Source organism: Galleria mellonella, unplaced genomic scaffold (genome assembly GCF_026898425.1).
Source record: "Galleria mellonella isolate WM207_F2 unplaced genomic scaffold, CSIRO_AGI_GalMel_v1 utg33, whole genome shotgun sequence".
NCBI classification, from domain to species: domain Eukaryota; kingdom Metazoa; phylum Arthropoda; class Insecta; order Lepidoptera; family Pyralidae; genus Galleria; species Galleria mellonella.
The window spans coordinates 1,469,604-1,490,383 of record NW_026442079.1 but is presented as its reverse complement, the minus strand read 5'-3'; the positions used below and the strand labels follow the sequence as shown (position 1 = coordinate 1,490,383).

The 20,780-nt window shown below is 30.8% G+C and overlaps 1 protein-coding gene across 9 annotated transcripts in view; it reads left to right on the top strand.

The window, feature by feature from the left end:
* Positions 1-295: 295 nt before the first annotated feature.
* Positions 296-20,780, top strand: part of LOC113520793 (gamma-aminobutyric acid receptor subunit beta) — a 43,232-nt gene continuing 22,747 nt past the window's right edge. For 5 of the 9 annotated variants that reach the window (XM_031911420.2, XM_052896532.1, XM_031911421.2 and 2 more), the window contains exon 1: positions 296-579. In XM_031911420.2, coding sequence (XP_031767280.2) covers positions 503-579 — 77 coding nt within the window. In that variant the 5' untranslated portion in view covers positions 296-502. The remainder of the gene's footprint in view (positions 580-20,780) is intronic. The other 4 variants (XM_031911418.2, XM_031911416.2, XM_026906204.3 and 1 more) reach the window with 1 other exon arrangement.

Genomic DNA, 20,780 nt, shown 5'->3' with positions numbered 1-20,780 from the left:
AAAATTTAACACGTACGAATAGTTCTTAGTTGCGTTTGTTATAAGTTTTCCTGAATTGATACCTAAATAGCGGTTTAGAATATCCAACAAACTATATCTCGTATTAACGTTTCTATAACCGCAAAAACTTCCCGCTTTGAACACTAAAAACTTTATTAGACAATTAGCCCGCGGGTGCCGAATTAAAACTTGATATTACTTTAAATTGAAGTGAAATATATTTAACGTGGTGTCGCGCGCAGGTTTGAAGTTTTAATGCGAAGTCCGGTAGTTGTAATTAGAAGAGGTGTACCGTACGTCGCATGGTGCGGCGGCGCGACGGTCGATAGCTGGAGCGGCAGGCGGTGCCGTTAGTGGCCCGGGTCACAGTTGGGATCGATACCGGCGGCGGCGCGGCGGCATCGCGCGGCAACGGCACGAGTGGAGTATCCAGTCCGCCGCGACTTTGGCGGCGAACGCGCGACACGCACCCGCGCTCCTCCATGCTACCACGGCTCGCGCCATGAGCGCCCGCCCCCGCAGCGCGCCGCTTCTGCTCGCGCTGGCGGCTGCATTTTTACCGCAAGCCAACCATGTCGCGTGAGTACCACTACCACTATCCCACGTTTTTAATGCGACATAAAAGTTTACAGTTCTCCGATAAGATCGTAAATCTCGGAGAGCCAGTAAAATGGAATGTATTAGATTTACGATGTATGACAACATTAGTTTTTCCCCAAATAATATATTATGCGGAATACGTAATTTTATTTTCGGGCGGTAACGTAAAACTATGACAGCGCGTTGTGACGAAGACGAAATAATACGGACAAAACCGTGACCTTAGAATACTTGATGCCGCTGAAAACTCAAATGTAAAATAGCTTGTACTACAATAATTTCAACTAAGTACATAATAAGGATTTTTTTAAGTATTTATACAGAAAAAACATAAGCAGTATTTCAATGTATTGTTTTTTGTTCTTCTGAACTTCAGTGTAAAAAAAGAACTTTTTATAACTTTATACTAATTCATTTTCGTAATTATTTACAGGTGTTTTATTTTAAAATTTCATTTATAAACTCTATTATGACGTAATTACAATTTATAAAAAAAATATTATTACAAATTTTACAATTAAGGACTATCAATAGGTAGTTACTTCAAATAATAACATTATCAGTGAGAAAATAGAACAAAATTGGAGATGATAGCCTGTAAAGTGACAATAGATAGGTTTAGGAGATGATCTGAATGTTAGTCCTGTTTTTATCGATTCAACAAAGATTCGGCGGCGAAAGCTTTCATTTCATTGGAAGAGATTCGTTTATTATTTGCACAGACTTACAGCGTTTGCCAAGTCGTACCTATTTCAGCTACAAATACAGTTACTTATATAGCAAGCTGGTAACTTAGAGATTAAAATCTGTTTAAACATTCTTTGGAGATTCTTTTCAGCTAGATCAATTAAAAAGGACTTATAATTTACTTATTTCGCTTCATTAAGGGAATTAAATTTACAATTTAATTATTTTTTAACTTTAAATAAATAACATAACACTATCGAGTTACGATTGGTGTACTTCAAAATATTATGAATACATAACAATATTCAGACCAATACAAACATACTCATGTCTTTAACTACTACAAGATCTAAAAAGGTCTTTGATTCTTGGAAAGAAAAACATTTCTCTCTACAACATTCAAGTATTTATTTGCAAATAAACAAATACACGGTGAATCTCAATAAAATATTCTTACTTATTTAATCTTGACCTCCTGATCCTGACCTGATTCTGTTAATTAATATATATAGGTATATTTGAGGATCTATTAGAGGGTCACTCTGCACTGCGTTTACCTAATTAGATTCGTCCCTCGAGAATCGTCTCACCAATTATCTGCACTTTTAGTGATATACGATTATATAGTACGAACGAATAGCGAGAAATATAAAACAATACGTTTTCTTTGACAAAGAACCTTCACCTTTAACATTTAAATACTCGTAAGATAAACTGCGACATCATGTTTTCAATTTCACTTATAAGTGATCTCTTTTTTGCTTCCTTCTTCAAGGAAAAAAAAATAAAGGGTTGAAACTTATTTCACAATAAATCCACTATAAGAGCTTCCCATCAAGTACCTCTTCAGTTCATTATTCTACGATTATTATTTTAGGATTCCAACCCCAAAGGCTTCAAAATATGACTTTAAGTGGCTCCGCTTTATCCACCCGTACGGGTAAAAGTGATGCTCTGTTGTTCTATGGTAAACCTTCATTATTGGTTCAACTTCAACGCAGTCAATTTTCTTTACGAAATCTCACCCTTATGTTTTTCCAATTTATTACCTTTTAAAGTTATTATAATAATTTATTGTAGAAACATTGCGGATCACTTTAAAAATCTAATTAATACCCATAATAATAATAACTCCGAATATTAACAGTCTTAAACTAATCATTATAATTTTTACCCGTTATAACAGTTTAGATTTCCAATAATGAATTATAATAAAACTAATGGCCCGCTTCAGCTTCGCACCTGTTCAATTATCTATTTATACAAAATTTTAATCAGAATGTATATATAATATGGGCAAATTTTTCTGCAAAGAAACTATATGACCATCAACTCCTTGTCAATATTCAATGCGTAACTTAAGAGGAGTAAGGAAGAAACAAACAGACTTTAGAGACTTTGTTTTAATCAATTTGAAGTTGATATATTAAAGACTTGAGCATCAAATTGGAAAAATGATCAAGTACGAATCGCGTTGTTAATAGAATAGCAAGTAATACATAATCCTTCTCATTTTAACTCGTAACGTTGAAGCTTCATGGTTATTACGTAGTTGTCTGTGGGTTTCTTATAAGTAGAACGCACACTTATTTCTGGTTTTGTTTGTATTAATATTTCATTGATTGCAAAGTAGATTTGCTTACCCATATGGGTTTCTCCCATATTAATAAAGGACCAGCAGCTATGAATACCAAATATTGTATCTTTTTGCTTCAATTGGAAAATATTTTTTATGTATATATTATATTTACTTAATATATATCAGACATTAACTATCCACTGCTGAATATAAGCCTCCCCTCACTGGAGAGTTTTGTCAATAGTTGCCATACTTGGCAAGTGGATTGGCAATCGCAGTTTTCCTTTAGTGGTGTTTAAAGAGGGACGCTGTTGTCCTCAACTATTAATTCCCTGAGTCGCTTCTTATGTCATCCACGAAAAAGGAAGGGTGGTTCATTCTATGCCGGAACTACACGGCTCTTAACAATATATAAATCTGAGAATATACCCATGCTATTATCATCTAATAAAATATAATATTTACTTATATATGGTGAACTATTTTAGAATTTTTAATACTTTTAATCCTTATAGAATAAATATGCGATGATAAATATATGGAAATCAAAATTTCATTCCAAAATATATTTTGTGCACGCCGTAAATTTTTGCACCTACTTAAGGCTACAAAATACAATCTTCTACAACTTATAATACAGGAGAAAATAAAAAATTTCCAACAACATGAAAAAGACTTTAGACATCATAATTAAAAAATATAACTTAATGAGTGCTTTCTTTTGAGTTCAGGATACTTTTTAGTATATCGATAAGCAAAATGTCAACAGTAGTCGGCGTCCGATTAAAGATGATACTCAGAGAGGAAAATGGTGAACTATTTTAGAATTTTTAATACTTTTAATCCTTATAGAATAAATATGCGATGATAAATATATGGAAATCAAAATTTCATTCCAAAATATATTTTGTGCACGCCGTAAATTTTTGTACCTACTTAAGGCTACAAAATACAATCTTCTACAACTTATAATACAGGAGAAAATAAAAAATTTCCAACAACATGAAAAAGACTTTAGACATCATAATTAAAAAATATAACTTAATGAGTGCTTTCTTTTGAGTTCAGGATACTTTTTAGTATATCGATAAGCAAAATGTCAACAGTAGTCGGCGTCCGATTAAAGATGATACTCAGAGAGGAAAAAGAATCATATTGCAATTTATGACATAAAAATTATTCGAGTACTCGTAGTAAAATTGCGGCAAACCGATAAAAGCTACGACTTACAAATTAAGTGACAAATATCGACTAATTCTTTTAAACTCTATTGCATTGTAATAAAACAAAAAAATTGTAGAATATATTAAATTATTTCTGCTATATGAACCTCCTATGAAATTGCCTAACAGATAAAATTATCTTGTTCTATCATACTAAAGCTCATATATTTCATACATAAGAAATGACTTCTAAGTTGGATTATTTCTTTTTTCATTATTTAATTTATCATAAGTTTTTCATTACACTCTCCATTTTAATTGTCAATAAGTAAATTAGATAGCTTATCGTTTACCTATTAAGTTTTATATATAAATTATTCTGTTTCAGTTTAGTAAAATATTAGTTTGTTTTGTTTCATTATCAATTCGTCTCTATTATTATTCAAAGTAATTAAGAACTAACAGAAAATATTTTACAAACTATTTTTAGTTTACGTGGGACGTTAAATACTTATTGGCTGTAATATGATTAATCAAATTAGAATACTTACTTTAAAATAATATTTATGCATTTAATACACTTACACTCACGAAAGTAAAATAAATATTTTTTTCTCACACGCATGGAAATTTCTTCGTTTTTAAAAAATAATATGTCAATCAAAGCTTTTCGGTACGCAATGAAATAACATGACCGTAATCCTTAAAACAACATTAATTGAAATTGCTAGACAGCTTTTATAAATTCTTGAAATTATAGAAAAATAAATAAGCACTAATACGTATTAGTGTATATGTACTTTATTACTATTATTTACCAAAACTATCGAATTGTTATCAGTATTGTAAAATAAACCTTTGATCATTTACACTTTTATGTTTATCGAATTAATTAATTATTTTCTCGTAAATTAAAAGAACAGGAAAATACAAGTCTCGACTAAAATATCAATTAACGTCTTCATTTAATTTAAAAGGTTTCAGAAGGCGTCTCACTCATTTTTCAATCACTTCGGAAGTATTCTACTTTGTTACATCCTTTTTTTATTACTCGATCACCAACTAGTTTACTCATATTCCTTACCTCGATAAATTTATTGGTTAAATATAATATTATGTATAGCTTTCGTTACCAAATATCTACCGTAATCGTTACTATTATCATCAATGTCATTATTTTTGTTTACTATATAATATTTTAAGATTTTTACACAGATCTTGCTCCTCAAAGTTTTGCCACTTAGCTAAAAAATGTATTTGGCAGGGGAGCACCAATTTTAACTAAGGTAATGCGATGGTATGCCGAATTATAGCATGGACGAGTTTCTTTGAAAGGCAGTGTTAGTGAAGGTCGTCCTTTAACAGTGACTAACTAAGAAAACGTTGCTGTAAAGACGTTGCTTAAACACAACCGCATTCAAAATCAGTTTATGACATTGCCATGATCATGAAAGACCTCGTGTTTTAAAAAAATATCCCTTCAAGTGAAAAAAGTATTCAAAATTAATGATAAGGTTATAAACAAGAGTAAAACATAATAAATATAAGGTTATAATTTTTACTTGTTATATTAACACATGGCCGACTACGGAGGGCTTTGCTTCGGTTCCATACGTTATCATTGGCAACACGCACTGATTAAATACCTTCGTCTTCAAACTCTGGGGTATTTTATTTGATATTGTATTATGATGAGAAGACGTGGCGTAATTTTCCGAACGCTATCTAGTCGAGTTATTTACAAGTTGTCCAAGGTTTACATACATATTGACTTAATTTAGCACTAAGTATCTATTGATAAATTGAACATACATACGTAAATAATCATCTATATCTACACTAATATTTAAAAAGAGGTAAATTTGTGAGTTTGGATGATATTATTGATCCGATTTTGAAAATCTTACTACTTTTTAAAAAGTCCAAGAATTTAACTGTACTTATTTTTTTTTAAAGAATATCAATACTTATAAAAGGGGGGAAAGGGATTGTTAGTAATGGAGTTTGACAGCCTCATTGTTAGCAAAATGCCTTATTAGGTCGACCTCCACGTGGTTCCCCTTGGAAACCATCGTGAACAATTCTTGTTGAATTTGTCACGATGGGCTAACTGACCTACTTCATCCTCACCTATCATCCTTCACTGGTGCCCCGCCGGTGTATACCGATAGCGCGGGTGGGGTTACCATTCCATTATCATCCATTAAAAAAAATACTTATAAAATTGTTTGTCCTGACTGTCTATCAACACAATAAAAACAATAATAACAGCTAAAACTACGAAAGTTAAAAATCTTAAATAAATTCTGGTAACGAAGGGTTTTGATAATTTCAACTTACAAAGAAAATACGATATCACGCGTGCAAAGTTACGTGTAACAGCTAGTTACTTTACATGTTCGTGACTGAAGTCACAAACGGTTTACAGTCAAAAACAATTTACAGTTGACTTACACCTTCAAGTATAATAAAGGTATTAGTCGATTGTAAATTGTTGTCATTTTGGTAAACATTACTCAACTTTGTCGTATTTCAACAATTCAAAGTAGCATAGGGCGAGCTTAAAGCTCATTCTTGGATTAATTTGTTTATGTCAAAAGTTTACCAATATTTTAATTATTGATCGTTGTTGAGTTACATAAAAAACCACAAGTTGAATTTAATTAAAACAACAAAATGCAAACATGTGGAAAAAATTTATGGCATTCCCATTCCAACATGTGGGTTAGCATCGGTTTTTCCCAGTTTTAATTAAATAATAAACCATGTATCGATGGAATTTAATTAAAAGATATGCAGAAATAAGAAAATTAATTATACACTAATACTTCCTGGTGCCTAAGAAACATTACAAATTTTTATCATATTCTTTGTTAACAAGAAAAAATATAGGTAGGTAAAAGACATCGAATTCAAATTAAAATTTTGGGTATCCATGTATTTAACATGTGAGTAAAGCTGATATAAATAATTACAAAAACACAGCAGTTACTGATTATTTAATTAATTAGTAGCAAGCGAATATACAATAAGTTAATTATTATTATTCTTCGCCAATGTTTTCGAACCAAATCAATTTTAATAAACATTTCTATTTAAAATTTTGCAATATGATCCAAATCAATCTTTAACTATTACAAAGAAACTATAAATTATTTGTATTTCAGTATTATTAAACCTTTAAGATTGATGGTTGGTTAGTAATTCAAAATAAACTATAGTTGTACAAATTCAATAATTTGCATTTTGCTCTTATATGTTGGAATTGAATAAAAATATTGTTTTAAAAATCTATTCGCAATTTGGTTTTGCAATATTTTATATTATTTAATATATCATAGTGACCAAGCCGACCTCAGTAATATGATCGCAATGTTAACGCTCTTTAGCAAACTACAGGAATATCATAGCTTATTGATTCGTTCACGGGTTTGGCAAGCCGACGTAATAGGGGAAAATTTCACAAACCATTACTCCCTTTGTTGTCTGATCATTTCGTGAAATTGTTATTGAACAACCTTTTGTACGCTGCTCATTTCGTTCACGCCCGTTTGTTATTTATTATCTATATATTCATATAAACGAACAGCTGATTCAGTAATATAGTAGCCCAATCAATATATTAGTATTATATTTGAGAGCATTGCTTTCTTTTATAGTATAGAATGCCTTCAACAAAACTTGTAGTATTTTTCTATACTACGAAGATGGCAAACAAGCATACAGTACAATGGTAAACGGTTACTTTAGCCTATAAATGCCTGTGACACTAGGAGACACTTTTTGAAGAACCCCATACGAAAATTATAAAATTAGGTAATTAAATACAATGACGTATTAAAATATATTTATTATGTACTAGCTGCCCGCTCTGGTTATGCACGAGTGTACTAATAAGGAAAATGAGAGGGATAATTTTAAACCAAATTTTTCGTTTTTCTGTACAATTTAACCTGTGGGAGTCGTAAAAGGCGACGAAAGGAACTTAATGATAGAGGAATGAGCAGCAGCATCTGTCTTAAAGCATTTTTAAAATCCGTACTGCAGTTGCCTACCCGCCTGCCAAGCGTGACAACTACTGGAAAAACTCCCCTTATAGGGAAGGCTTATGTTCAACAGTGGACAGTTAACGATTTAGATAATTTATAAGTATATTAGTGCATATATTTTTGTTCCTAATTTAGATACAGAAAATAAATCTTTGCTTGATTATCATAATAAGCGATCGATGTCATAGTATACAATATTTTCGCCTGTTTGCTGTTTAATTTGTAATGTATTTAGTAGTTAAATCATTATATACTGTGTTTTTAATTCTTTTTATTTTAAATAAAAGAATTCATATTATCTACAAGAGGAATAATTATCAATAATGCAACATTGAAAACTTTATAATCCACGTCAAAGTTTGCCTCTGCATTTTATCTGCATTGAAATGAAACATAAAAGAAGATAATTCTGAATCACATTATAACTTTTGCTGAGAAGAGAATCCTGTATTTCAATTAGAAATGTTTGTTGTAATGTTTAAAATCCAGCAATGGAGTTGTCAAACCAAGTCAAATGAATCATGTCTAATGAATCTATATATTATATATAAATAAAGAACATACTGACGTATATGTATATTATATGATGTATTTATACATCTGTTCATGTCAGCTGTCGGTGAAGCCAGTTTGAATAATTTTCATGGCTAGTGTAAGTAAAAACACGTCTTTTGGAGTTGCCGGTTTATTGTAAGAGAAAGTTGCCATTTGCAAAATTTAACATCATAGGTAGGTAGATAGATAGATACTCTTTATTGTTTCCTTCAAAAGATTACAACAGTAAACTTATTTTAGATATAAACAAGTATATGACAGTGATACCGTTTTGATATATAAAGAAAAATATTTTAACCTTTCTGTCTTGAATAGTTATTTTTGTTGTTGTCTTTTATACAATAATTATGAATAATATTAAATAATAAATAACTTATAAATAAATAACCTATGTTACGCTTTACATACAAACCCAACAAATATTTATTTTTTAAGGATTGCTTAGAAGAAATCTCTTCAAATGTTGTAAAACCGCCTGTGTACTTTGTATTTTTTTTATAATATGTTATTTGCTTCTTACTATTTGTGAAAACTTGTATTTGGCCTTCGATAACGCAAATGTATTCCTCAAACTAGCTGTAACTGCTTTCCTGTTATTGTAAAATAAAATATAATTTGAATGTACAATACGTCTTATATAAACAAATAAATGCTATAGTCATTTAAATTATCAAAAGCAGTGGAGAATAGAAAAAATACCAAATTAGCAAGTTGCAGTTGTTTAACTTAGGGTTTCATTTGTCGATATTAAAACTTAGAAAAAAAAAGCTTTATAAGATAATAAAAATGAGTATTTAACACGTTTAATCAAGCTATAAATCCGAGTTTTTCCGTATGGACCTTGTTGGACAATGTAGTCGGGCACTAGCGTGTTCCAGTGGGGTTGTGTCGGACAATGCTGTCCAATGGGTAGACCAATATTCAAATATTCAAAGCTCTCGTGTGCGCCACCGGTCATTAGTTTAAGGCAGTTTTGCGTGTAACATGGTCCGTGCGGCACTATAGAATCGAGTTATCGTCTTGATACTTGAAAAATATATTTTGTTTCTAAGATAATTATGTCTTATTTAATGACTTTATGATTCCAAAAATATTAGGTTTTCGACAATTTTATTAATATTTCAGAAGTTTAAAGTATTTAACTTTTCATATGTATTTAAAAAAATAATTAATAGTAAATTTATGAACATGTTTGAGTTTTTACATGGCGTATGGAGAAAGATAATGTTTTTAACATGACGTTTAAGGTGGTAAAAAAGTAAAGGTACAATTATTTATTTTTAGAAAAGCATATAAATTCGCATTTGAGATCTTAACGTCCAATATATCATATCAACGAAAGTGGCTATTACGATGGTAAGTAAAAATCATGCCAAAAGTTTCTATGCTGTTTTTATCTACTTCTTCGTATTTACTAAAAGATCATTTATTTCCAAGAGCACACAAGCAAGTGAAATAGTGTAAAATATGTTAAATTAAACAAAAAAATTACATATCACTCATCATCTATGTCTTGACTTCTTAATGGAAGCGCTATAAATTAATAGTACTTGAGGATACTTTATCATAATCATTTTAATGGATTTATAAATGAATAAATAAAATTTAAATAAAAAAATATCTCTTATGATGTTTCTATTTGTTGTGTGTTACTATACAAATTACGAGTACATAGCTACGATTTATTTAATAATTTCGTTAGTGGTAGTAGATAACTATTATATTCATTAATTATATATTTAAATACTTAAGATTTACTTAAAAACTTTATTTTGTTAACCATTAACGGGTTTATTTATTTTGAAAAAAAAATGCAACGGAGTAGGAGAAGAGAAAAGGATATTAAAAGAGACATAAGTATACATTAAATTCCACTACAATGATAATGTATGTGGACAAAAACATAAAAAGGAGTCGAATAGTTGAATAACTACATATTAGTACTGTTATGCCCGCTAAGTATTAGGTCCAATACTCGTGGTCTGTTATTACGACCTATCTGGTGACTTATAAAACAAGCACTTAAAGAAATTTTCCTTTAAGATTGTTCAATAATGTTTCAGTTACCATTTATAACAGTTTTATGCTATGATTTAGTTTAATTAATTGTTAAATGCTCGATACTTTTTCAAAAATAATGATTTTAGTCACCTGTCTTTCACTAACATTGGAAGATTTGAAGTTTTTATTTCATGCATTTAGGAAAAGGATAATGCCCTCGATTTTATAGTATTTTGTGTCTGTATTTTACGCAATGTCATCGTCAATTCTAAACTAATTTGAATATTTAATTTAGTAATCCATAGTTGGTTTGGTATTAATCGTTAGTATTAAAGTCACCGTCGTATTTGTTTTAAATTTGGTACATAAATGAACCATGTCTAAGATAATATAAAATAAAATAATAACTATTATTATTAATAATAATAGTACTATTACTCGACTTACTCACGAGGTGACCGAAATGCGGGGGATGACATCCACCGAAATCATTCCAATCGTTTTGTCGGTGAACGGTCTTATCCCAACTAGTCTGAAACAACATCTCAGACGGTTGGGATTCCGAGGCGGCTCACTCCCGGGAAGGATGCAGAAAGCGGTGCTCTTAAATACTGCCCGCATTGTACGCCGGTTTCTCTCCCTGGGGCCCTGAGCCCCGGTCGACTGTGCTTCTGCCGAGAGTTAGTTGCCATCTCCTCTCCTTAAGAGGGGAGATGTGAATTTTGTAGAAATCTAAATAAAAGTACTAATACATATAAAATTCTTATCCTAATTTACGAGGTCAGTACCACGGTACAGAGCTATTAATCAATAAAGCAAAATTTATGCGTGTTTTATTATGTGTCTATACCACTAATAGTTATTTTAGCTTATTCTATTTTTTTAATAATGAATAATTCTATCAGATAAGTCCATTAAGTAGATAACATTATTATAATACTTAAATATTGTGGTGACAACTACTAAAAAATATAAAATAATTTCTTGATAAAATATAGCGTCGAAACTAGTTGTTTAAACTGTGGTAATCTTGAACTAAAAAAAACTATAAATAAAAGTAACATCTGAAAATGTTTTTTTTTTAATTATTCCATGAGGGTTCTTTTGTACCTTTTTTGGTATAGAATCCTAATAATAATTTAACATTTTGTTTTAGAAAAAAACTACTTCAAACATGAGAAAATTAACATGAAATAACAAAAGACCTTATCAAATCAATCATCATGAATGATCGGAAATGATCATCAGTCAAAAATATACAGAATCGACGAAGAAAATAACATATTGTTACTTATAAACGTCGAGTTGAAAACTCCTTTTTTAAATTAACATAAATTTTGTTATATTTTGCAGTATTATTTTTTGTAATTGATTCTATAATATATGAAATAAATATTTGAAATAAATAAATAAATCTTGTAAGACGGCTTTAACAAGAGTGACATACAGTACTATAATTATATTATTACGAGTACAAGACTATTTGATGTCATTAAAATTACTCATAAATGTCATATTTCTTATAAGTCCCAACAGTTGACGTTTAAATGGTAGTGCTGAAGAATAAGTCATAAAGAATTTCATATATAAGTACGAATAAAACTTGTATATCATATTTACTATTCACTTAATAATAACATACGTATGTCACCATGGTTTCTTCCACTATAACCATAAGACACTTTTCCTTTGAGTTTATAATTGCCATATAAACGTATCTTAGTACCCACTCACCTAAATATGTTCACTTTTTTACCATGCTTACTTTAAAGTCTATAGAAATGCGCAGAAAGTACGTATTTCCATACGCGACCTAGGTGACGTGCGCACGCGAGACCATGCTATCACGCGATTTGGTGCTTAACTGTCAGCTTCGAACCTAAGGTATTAAACCAATTTTTCAAGCAAAAAGCTCCATGATATGGCATATTAGAACCAAGCAAAACCTTATTACACGATGTTGTATCGAATTGGTTTAAGTGACTTTTACAGGACTGGAGAATGCGAAATAGTGTTTAATAAATAAAGTAGTTTACGCATATCCATACTGACGTTATATTGAGCGATCTTCGCCATCGGTTGTCGGTTTAATGCAGCTGTAAAGTATTTCGGTGATATGACCTCACCCGGTCTAACGCCTTTTTGCACTGGGATAGGTTTCGTAGACATCCTAGCCTTATTGTACATGCACTTCAATACTTCGATATACCTATAGTTAATATGGCACCGCTGGAGGGACTGTAGTCCCTCTTCGGTCTTCTGTATAATCTACCCTAGCGTATGTATATGGTCGTGCTAAAGCCATTTCGGAAGCCAGCTTGTTCGCGTGGCTGGAAGTCGTCGAGTTTATGCGTAAGATGATTGGTCTCTCAGAAACAGTACGGAGATGCGATTCAGAAGGGATATCGATCTATAGATTTTCAATACGGTATTGTCACCCTTCTTGAAGAACAGGATTACTGCGCTTCTGCTTCACGCTTCGGACGTAACACCGTTATGAATAAAAAAGCTATTTAGCTTCTGAAGGACTACAAGTACCAGTTTTCCACTTCCGAATAATACAATACTATAATGGAATATTGCGAGTAGATAGATTGGTTTATAAATTCCAATATTATATATACACATAATAATGCATGTTTCGAATAAAATTGGTAAAATCGATAATGTCATACTTGGTAATATATTACGAGTATTTTATTTAGAACAATATGACATTTGGCACACAATTTTTATAAATGAACCGCTCACTATGTTAAAAAAATTATTTCGTACATTATAGAATCGATATTTTTTAATGGGTGGTAATAAAATGGTGATCTCGCCTGCACTGTCGGTATAATAGTGGCAGGGTATCAGCGAGGGATAACAGTTGAGTATGAAGCTAGTCAGTTGACGTATCGTGACAAATTGAACAATAATTAACCATGACCAGCGTGACCCGCGTGGATGCTGATAGGCCATATTGTTAGCAATGTGTCAATTAGACCCCATTATTAACAAACCTTTTCCTCCCCAATCCAAATGGCTATGCAAGGTACGGGTTCAAAGAATTTCTTTCCGCTCTAAATAGTTACCAATTTCGCTCCGATTTTGAGAATTCTTGCAATTAACAGGGTTTACTCCCATGCTGATTCCATTTAAATTGCATCAGTAACTGTGTTATATGTTGTTTGTTAATATTATCATTTAAAACCTCTTTGATTAAATTTTTAGTCACTCTTTGATAAAACATGTTTATGATTGGAATTATATTTTTGTAGAATAAAATATCTTAAATCGTTTTTAACTAATAAGTACTCGTATACCTCTTGATTATTAATCAATCCTCAAAACTAATTATCATATTAATTATTATATAGTGTAGATACGTTACAAATTTAATAATAAATCTATATTTTATTCGGAAATTATCATATCTTCTCCTTAATTTCATAAATACTATAAATTAGTTGCAAAATTTACAAATAAAAATTATGAATATTTTAGGCATAATTTTAGGTCTCTTTTCTTCAGCGTTTAATTTTGTCGATTTAACTTCGCTTTAGTTAGTATTCCAGTCACTTTCTCGGTTTACGCTTAAGAATATTTATGATTAAGGTTTACTGTAGCATGGACTCGGTGATGCGAAAAGTTTCAAATGAGTGCTAATGAATATTTATCTGCAAATTATTAATAAACTAGCCTTTCCCGTGACATCATCCACATAACCGTGTTATATTTATTAAACGGGATAGTGGCCTTTGTCCTACTCTATCACAAATACCACGTGTAAATCAAATTTGATGAGTATTATGTATGTTATTAAAACACCAATGGATTAGAAATAAATTAATTAACATATTTAAAATATTAAGCTATAGCTTCAGCTGCTCTCTTATAAATTGTTTATGGAATCCTGAATCTTTGTAAAAAAAAAAACCATAACTTACCCCTGCACTCATGTCATGTTGAAAAGTTAGAGTGAGTTTAGTATTGCATGGTCGATTTTTGGAGTGATCGTAGTACAAAGGAAGCTCTTTCCAAGACACAATTGTGTTCCTAACTTTACATACATAGTAGGAATTCGAACATTCAACATTTTGTAACTGAATATTGACATTCACTCTCTGTATATCCGAGCAGAAATTTATTATTTTCCTTTACCTTGCCTTGCGAACGTTAACATTAATTTTCCACCGCTGGGCACCAATTTGTCTCCATAACTGTCTACTATTACTACTGTGACTCTGAGGTGAATTAGTGTAGAATTTTATTTAGAGGTTTCCTTCAATTACATTAGTGTATTGTTCTTTGTATTCTTAGTCGCCTCTTACGATATCATACGGATAAAAAAAAATAGTCATACGTATACATACTTACTCCGTCGTCACACGGAAATTATTTTACCTTAACCTGCAATTATTATAATGGGTTAATAGGGCAACTAGTCAGCTATTCAGCAAGCAAGCCTAGAAGGACTAACAAGAAACTCAACTTTTTTTATATGTATTTTTTTATTTAAATGACTATAATAATAATGATGATAAGTAAATCACGAACACATTACGATACGGTAACCGCTTACCATCAGATGGGCCGTATGCTTGTTTGCCACCTCAGTAATATAAAAAAAGTACTTTCATCATATGTATACGTACACTTAGTAAACGTAATGTAACATTTTTTCATTTAAATAAATTCATTTATTAAAAAAAATCATCAAATGCATATCAAAAAACTAGTAAAGTGTAATATGAACAATCTTTTGCCACATTTTTACAAATCGTTACAACATTAAATGAATAAACAAATCAAAACGTTTTTTTTTTGTAGAAGAAAATTTTGACACCGTTACATATTAGCAAGTTTTTTATTGAACCTTTTTGTAATATACCTATAAATTACACAATCATATCTAGAATGGTATGTATCTTAAATATTTTTCAGTGTTTAAATTTAATTTCTCATGTATCTATTATTAATAAATATTTTTTTTTCTGTGATAACAGAATTTTATATCATGAAATACACCTTTACATGTTGGCTATAAATTCTAACATGTAGTGAACATCTCGATTGACATTTTGATTTGTGTCGGTGTCGCGAGTTAAAACCTTCTATTAATATCAGTAGACAAATCCAGTTATGGAATAGCTACAATCTACAAATATAGATATTTATTTATGAAATTGGTGTTATGTGTAATGTAGATTTATATTTTGGTATTCTTATTATTATAAAGATGTTATAATTATTATCTATTATTATTACTAATATAATATATTATGTATGGTATTGCTAATGTCTGTAACCGACTGTTTATACTTTCCATAAGGTAGGCCGTCAGCTTGTATGACATTCTAGGTTGCAAAAAAAAATTTAGTACTGAGTTTATACATTAGTAACTTATTGACGTCATAATATCTCAATTATTCGTTTTTTACATAATATATAATAAAATATAATATTATAGTATTACACTTAGTCTTTAATTTTTTTACAAAGACATTAGGTCTTAAAATAAAAATAAAAAGATATATTACTGAAATTGTAGGCTTATATTGCATGCATTACAAGCATTATGTTGACAATTTTATTACTTGTAATGCCCGTTTCGATTTTGAACACAGGCCCTTATCCTTTGGGCCCAACATCAATCGGGTGCATGCATAAAACTCATGTCAATATTTGTCACTGCTTTCACGAATGAAACCTTTAAGAAGTCCAAATTGCTGTGATGTGTAGCATACACTTTTTTCTTCAAATATTGCCACATTTTATAGTCCAGTGAGTAAAGATCTGGGCTTGATGAGATCCAATCCTCATGTTGAATAGAATCAATTTTACATGAAATGAAATTCGTGCTCACCCAAATTTTTGTACTTTTGGCTTTATGCTCAGACGCTTAATGTTATTGAACATTTATTTATAACATTATTTCACTAAGAGATCTTTACATAACGGTTTTCCGTAAATGCATATTTTTATAAAATTTTGTATAGGTTATGACTCCTTTTCCATAAAAAAAAAAACAATAAAAAGCAATTAATCCGACAAATATGATAATCTCAACTTGGTTAGTGTGAATGTAAACTTTGTCATTTTGACGATTGTACATTTTCTCAATATTTAAAAATTTCTCATCTGAAAACAAGATCTCATTTTTGCTGATTTTTGCTTGTTTTTAGTGTACCGCTTTAACAAAATGTTTTAAAATTTATCAACACGCACTATAAACATATCTAAAAATATTGGGGTGCTTAGTGTCGACATCTCTGGTTCCCTGGACAGTTCCCTGGTCGCCTCGAAAATAAGGTGAAGCTGGCATTCAAAAAACTCGGTGTGCTTAATAGAGCGAAGCAATACTTCACGAGAGATCAACGATTAATGCTCTATAAATCGCAAATCTAGCCCCACATGGAGTATCGCTGTCAGCCCTGTCATGGGCGAGAGCTAGGTGCTCTATGCGTATCTAGGTGATACCAGCTTAAACACTTCGACTCAATGCAATAGTTCACCTCATGCCCTAAATATGCTTAAATATAAAATGCTTAAATAGTCGCGTGCAATGCGATTTCAGAGATGTTTTTTCCCACGAATGTTCAGGTTATATAGAATAAACTACTTGTCGAGTCTTTTCCAAAGACTACAGCATGAGGTTTTTCAAAAGGGGGTAAAGAGGTTTCTTCAGGGTCTGCAATGTGCACGTAATACACGGGTATTGCAGATGCTCATACTGTATGCTACGGTAACCGCTTATCATTAGGTGCGCCGTATGCTTCTTTGCCACCTCTATAGAGTTCCATTAAACAAGCATTTAGAAAATGTCCCCTTTTTCGGACAGCATATAGCCAAAGATCTTCATTTAGCATCTTCTTTACCATATTTCTATTTAATTCCATTTGCAATGCCATCTACTTCTGTTCTTCCCGTTAAATCTCTATGAAGATATAAGATTTATGCAATAAACAAATATATACATTACATTTATTATAATAATAATTTTTTTTAGAAGTAAGAAAAAATAATAGTAAAATGAGCACCACGGGGTTTGTAACAATAGTCATACGATTATTAGTATGAGTTTTGTTTGTTTGTTGTCGAGTACATTGCATCGTGAACGCCGCAAAAAATAATAGAATATCGATGTTTTCATAAACGACAAACAGTTAATTCTAATGAAAAAAAAAATCTAAATTAATTGACCGTAATTCATAATTTTATCTGTGTAACAGTACCTTTTAAATCAACTAAGTATGTTATGAGAAAGTGAGTTTATTTTTTAACTTTAACAACTTAAAAAATTATTATGAAATTTAGCACATCAAATATTTATAAAGACAGAGTTAGCATGTGCATTCTACGCCAATCAATCAATATATAATTATGACATAAACAACTATCAGGTACAATTTTTCTGCAATAGTAGACGAGAGTAACTATGTAGCTATTGTTCCCTGTCCTACATATATAACAAGTCGACTATAAGCGTTTCCTTTTATAGGATTTACGATGCATCATTATTCATTCTTGAAATAGAGTAAGTACATTCATATCATTTACAAAGACATTATCACTATCAATTTGGTATACGAATTAAAATATCGGTATCATTTTGTCTCTATTTTATCATGACACCAAGATTTGTTATGGTTTAGATAGTTTGTTTATAAGCTTAACATAAAAAACAAGAAATGAAAAGCTATTTAAGGATTTTTACGACTTTTATACACCTTCCTTAATGTGCACTCCGTAGATTTTAAACACCAAATTTCTTGGATATAACTATGGTATTTTTTCAATGGTTTAGTAAATATTTTATTGCCGTGCCATTATCAGATACTCGTAGGTTCTTATGTTACCTAAGAATGACAAAAAAGACGAAAATATTCTAAGATTTTTTTAATTAAAAAATTTTTAAATAATATTGACATTGCATTATTGACGTCAGGCAGGCGGCCAGTCGTAAAACTATAAGCCAAATCTTTTTGTAATATGGATAAAAAACATATTACGCCGACTCCATATAATAATTGGGATAAGGGTAGGAAAATGATGATTAACATTGCTCTGGATAATTATTATAAGGCGGTAAATTAAAGTTTATTAAATTTTATTATTAGATATTAGTATTTAGAGTGCTTTAGTTAGTTATTATTATTATTATTTTATTAAAATTTCAAATAAATATAGATCGTGCATCCCTAATTGACTAAGCTATTGTATGTCTTGATTTATACGAGCAAAGCCTCAAAGCATAGCTAATTATAAAATACAAAATATGGTGAATGAATCTAAATACGCAACTTTCGTCAAACATTAGAAATATTGCATTCAATGAGATAGCTGTCAGACAAAGAATATTATACATGTTATAACGAATCATAGTTGTAGGTGAAGATTTATTCTTACAGTTAATATAACCTTTTGATTTATCAGCACATTTTTCTTTGCTAACGATTGTTCAGACTCCCCTGTCATCACTTTTCTTTCTCTTAGGGTCCGAATCCCTATTGTTCCTTAATTAGTGTTTGGCAATAGAATTGATTAATTCTCATCTCAACAAAAAAAGTTATCTTTGTAATTACTATTATTTCTACGGACAGAAATAGGAGAATTTCGAGACTTTTTCTTGAACAATAATACCAACATATTGTCTTTAAAGTAGTATTGAAAGTAAAATTAATAGTTGTTTACACACTCGCAAATCTTGAGAGTACCTGGCAATTTTTTAAATGTTTACGTTTGAAAGAAGAAACTTTAATCTAAAAACAAAAGAAATAATATTCAAGTCAGGACTCACTCGATAGCAACATATGAAGAAGGCAATAGGTGTTTCTGCAAAATAATTTGTCTGTGTGTAGTTCCCAAAAATTAAAAGTTCATATCGATAGCAACAATTACGACTTTCTTAGTTGAGCCTATGCTACTTCAACTTATATAAATATAACATTATACTAACAAGTAACTAACGTACCTTAAACGTATGTTAAAAATCGGCAACGTACAAGCCGCGTAGGTGTAGGTCCCAGCAGGCTACTCCTTCTTTTCGAAAGTCTGGTCAAAAGATGGGCAGCAGCGTTCCTTTTAAAATATCACCAAAAGCCAAATAGCTTTTGTCAACCCACCTACCAAGTATGACAACTACTGGCAAAACCTCTTTATGGGGATGGCAATATTCAGAATTGAACAGTTAATGGCTGATACAAAAAAAAATACACAAGAAACTCCTCTCGTATTACAGGTGTTCATGGGCGACGGTAGCCACTTTCCATTAGGTGGACCGTCTACTCGTTTGCTTCCTTAACAATAAAAAAAATCCGAAAATAAAGATATTTGAATTAAATTTAGTATGCAGGTATATCATGGATTAATATCTATAAATTTAAAATAACTTTTCGTTAATTTACATAACAAAAAATGCAGTGTAAAGCTTATAATTTATATTTATTTATCTATCTATCTATCCTATTTAAGAGCTGCGCTCTTGTCGGTGGAACTGTTGCCACTCACAATGATTTTCAGCGAGTCTCTTCACCTCTTGATACGGCATGACACCAACTTCTTCCTTGATCTGTCTGATGTAACTATGTCTCGGTCTTTCTCTTCCCCTCCTATTTATTTATATTAATACAAAATTAATATATAAAGCAAATATAATAATTATAATTATATATTTTACGAGAATAAAATTTTATACTCAGTAATGATTAAATATTGATACTAAATATATAAAAGATAATAGTAATAATGTATACATAAAAGATAATAATACTTAACCCGTACCTATAAAGTGTCACTTAATCGTGCAGAATACCTAATGGAGCGATTTATAGACTAGCTGGCATGGATGAAAGTGTTATCGATGGGGATGATAAAAGCAAAGCCAGCGATACGTACAAATGGAATGAACAAAGGAAGATTGAAATAGATAAACAAAGAGAACAAGAAATAACGCTATGTATAACTGATTTGTATTCTGTTTTTGTGCTGATGGTCACTAGATGTTTTGTATTTCTAGCTCGCGGCCTCTTTTACATGCATGTATTGCTGTTGTGATTGCTTACATAAATCCACTTTGTGATAAGTGAAAAAGTTTCTAGCATAGACGGAGTATATTTTCTTATAAGGTTTCCTTTCTTTTAAGATTCATACAAATAGATT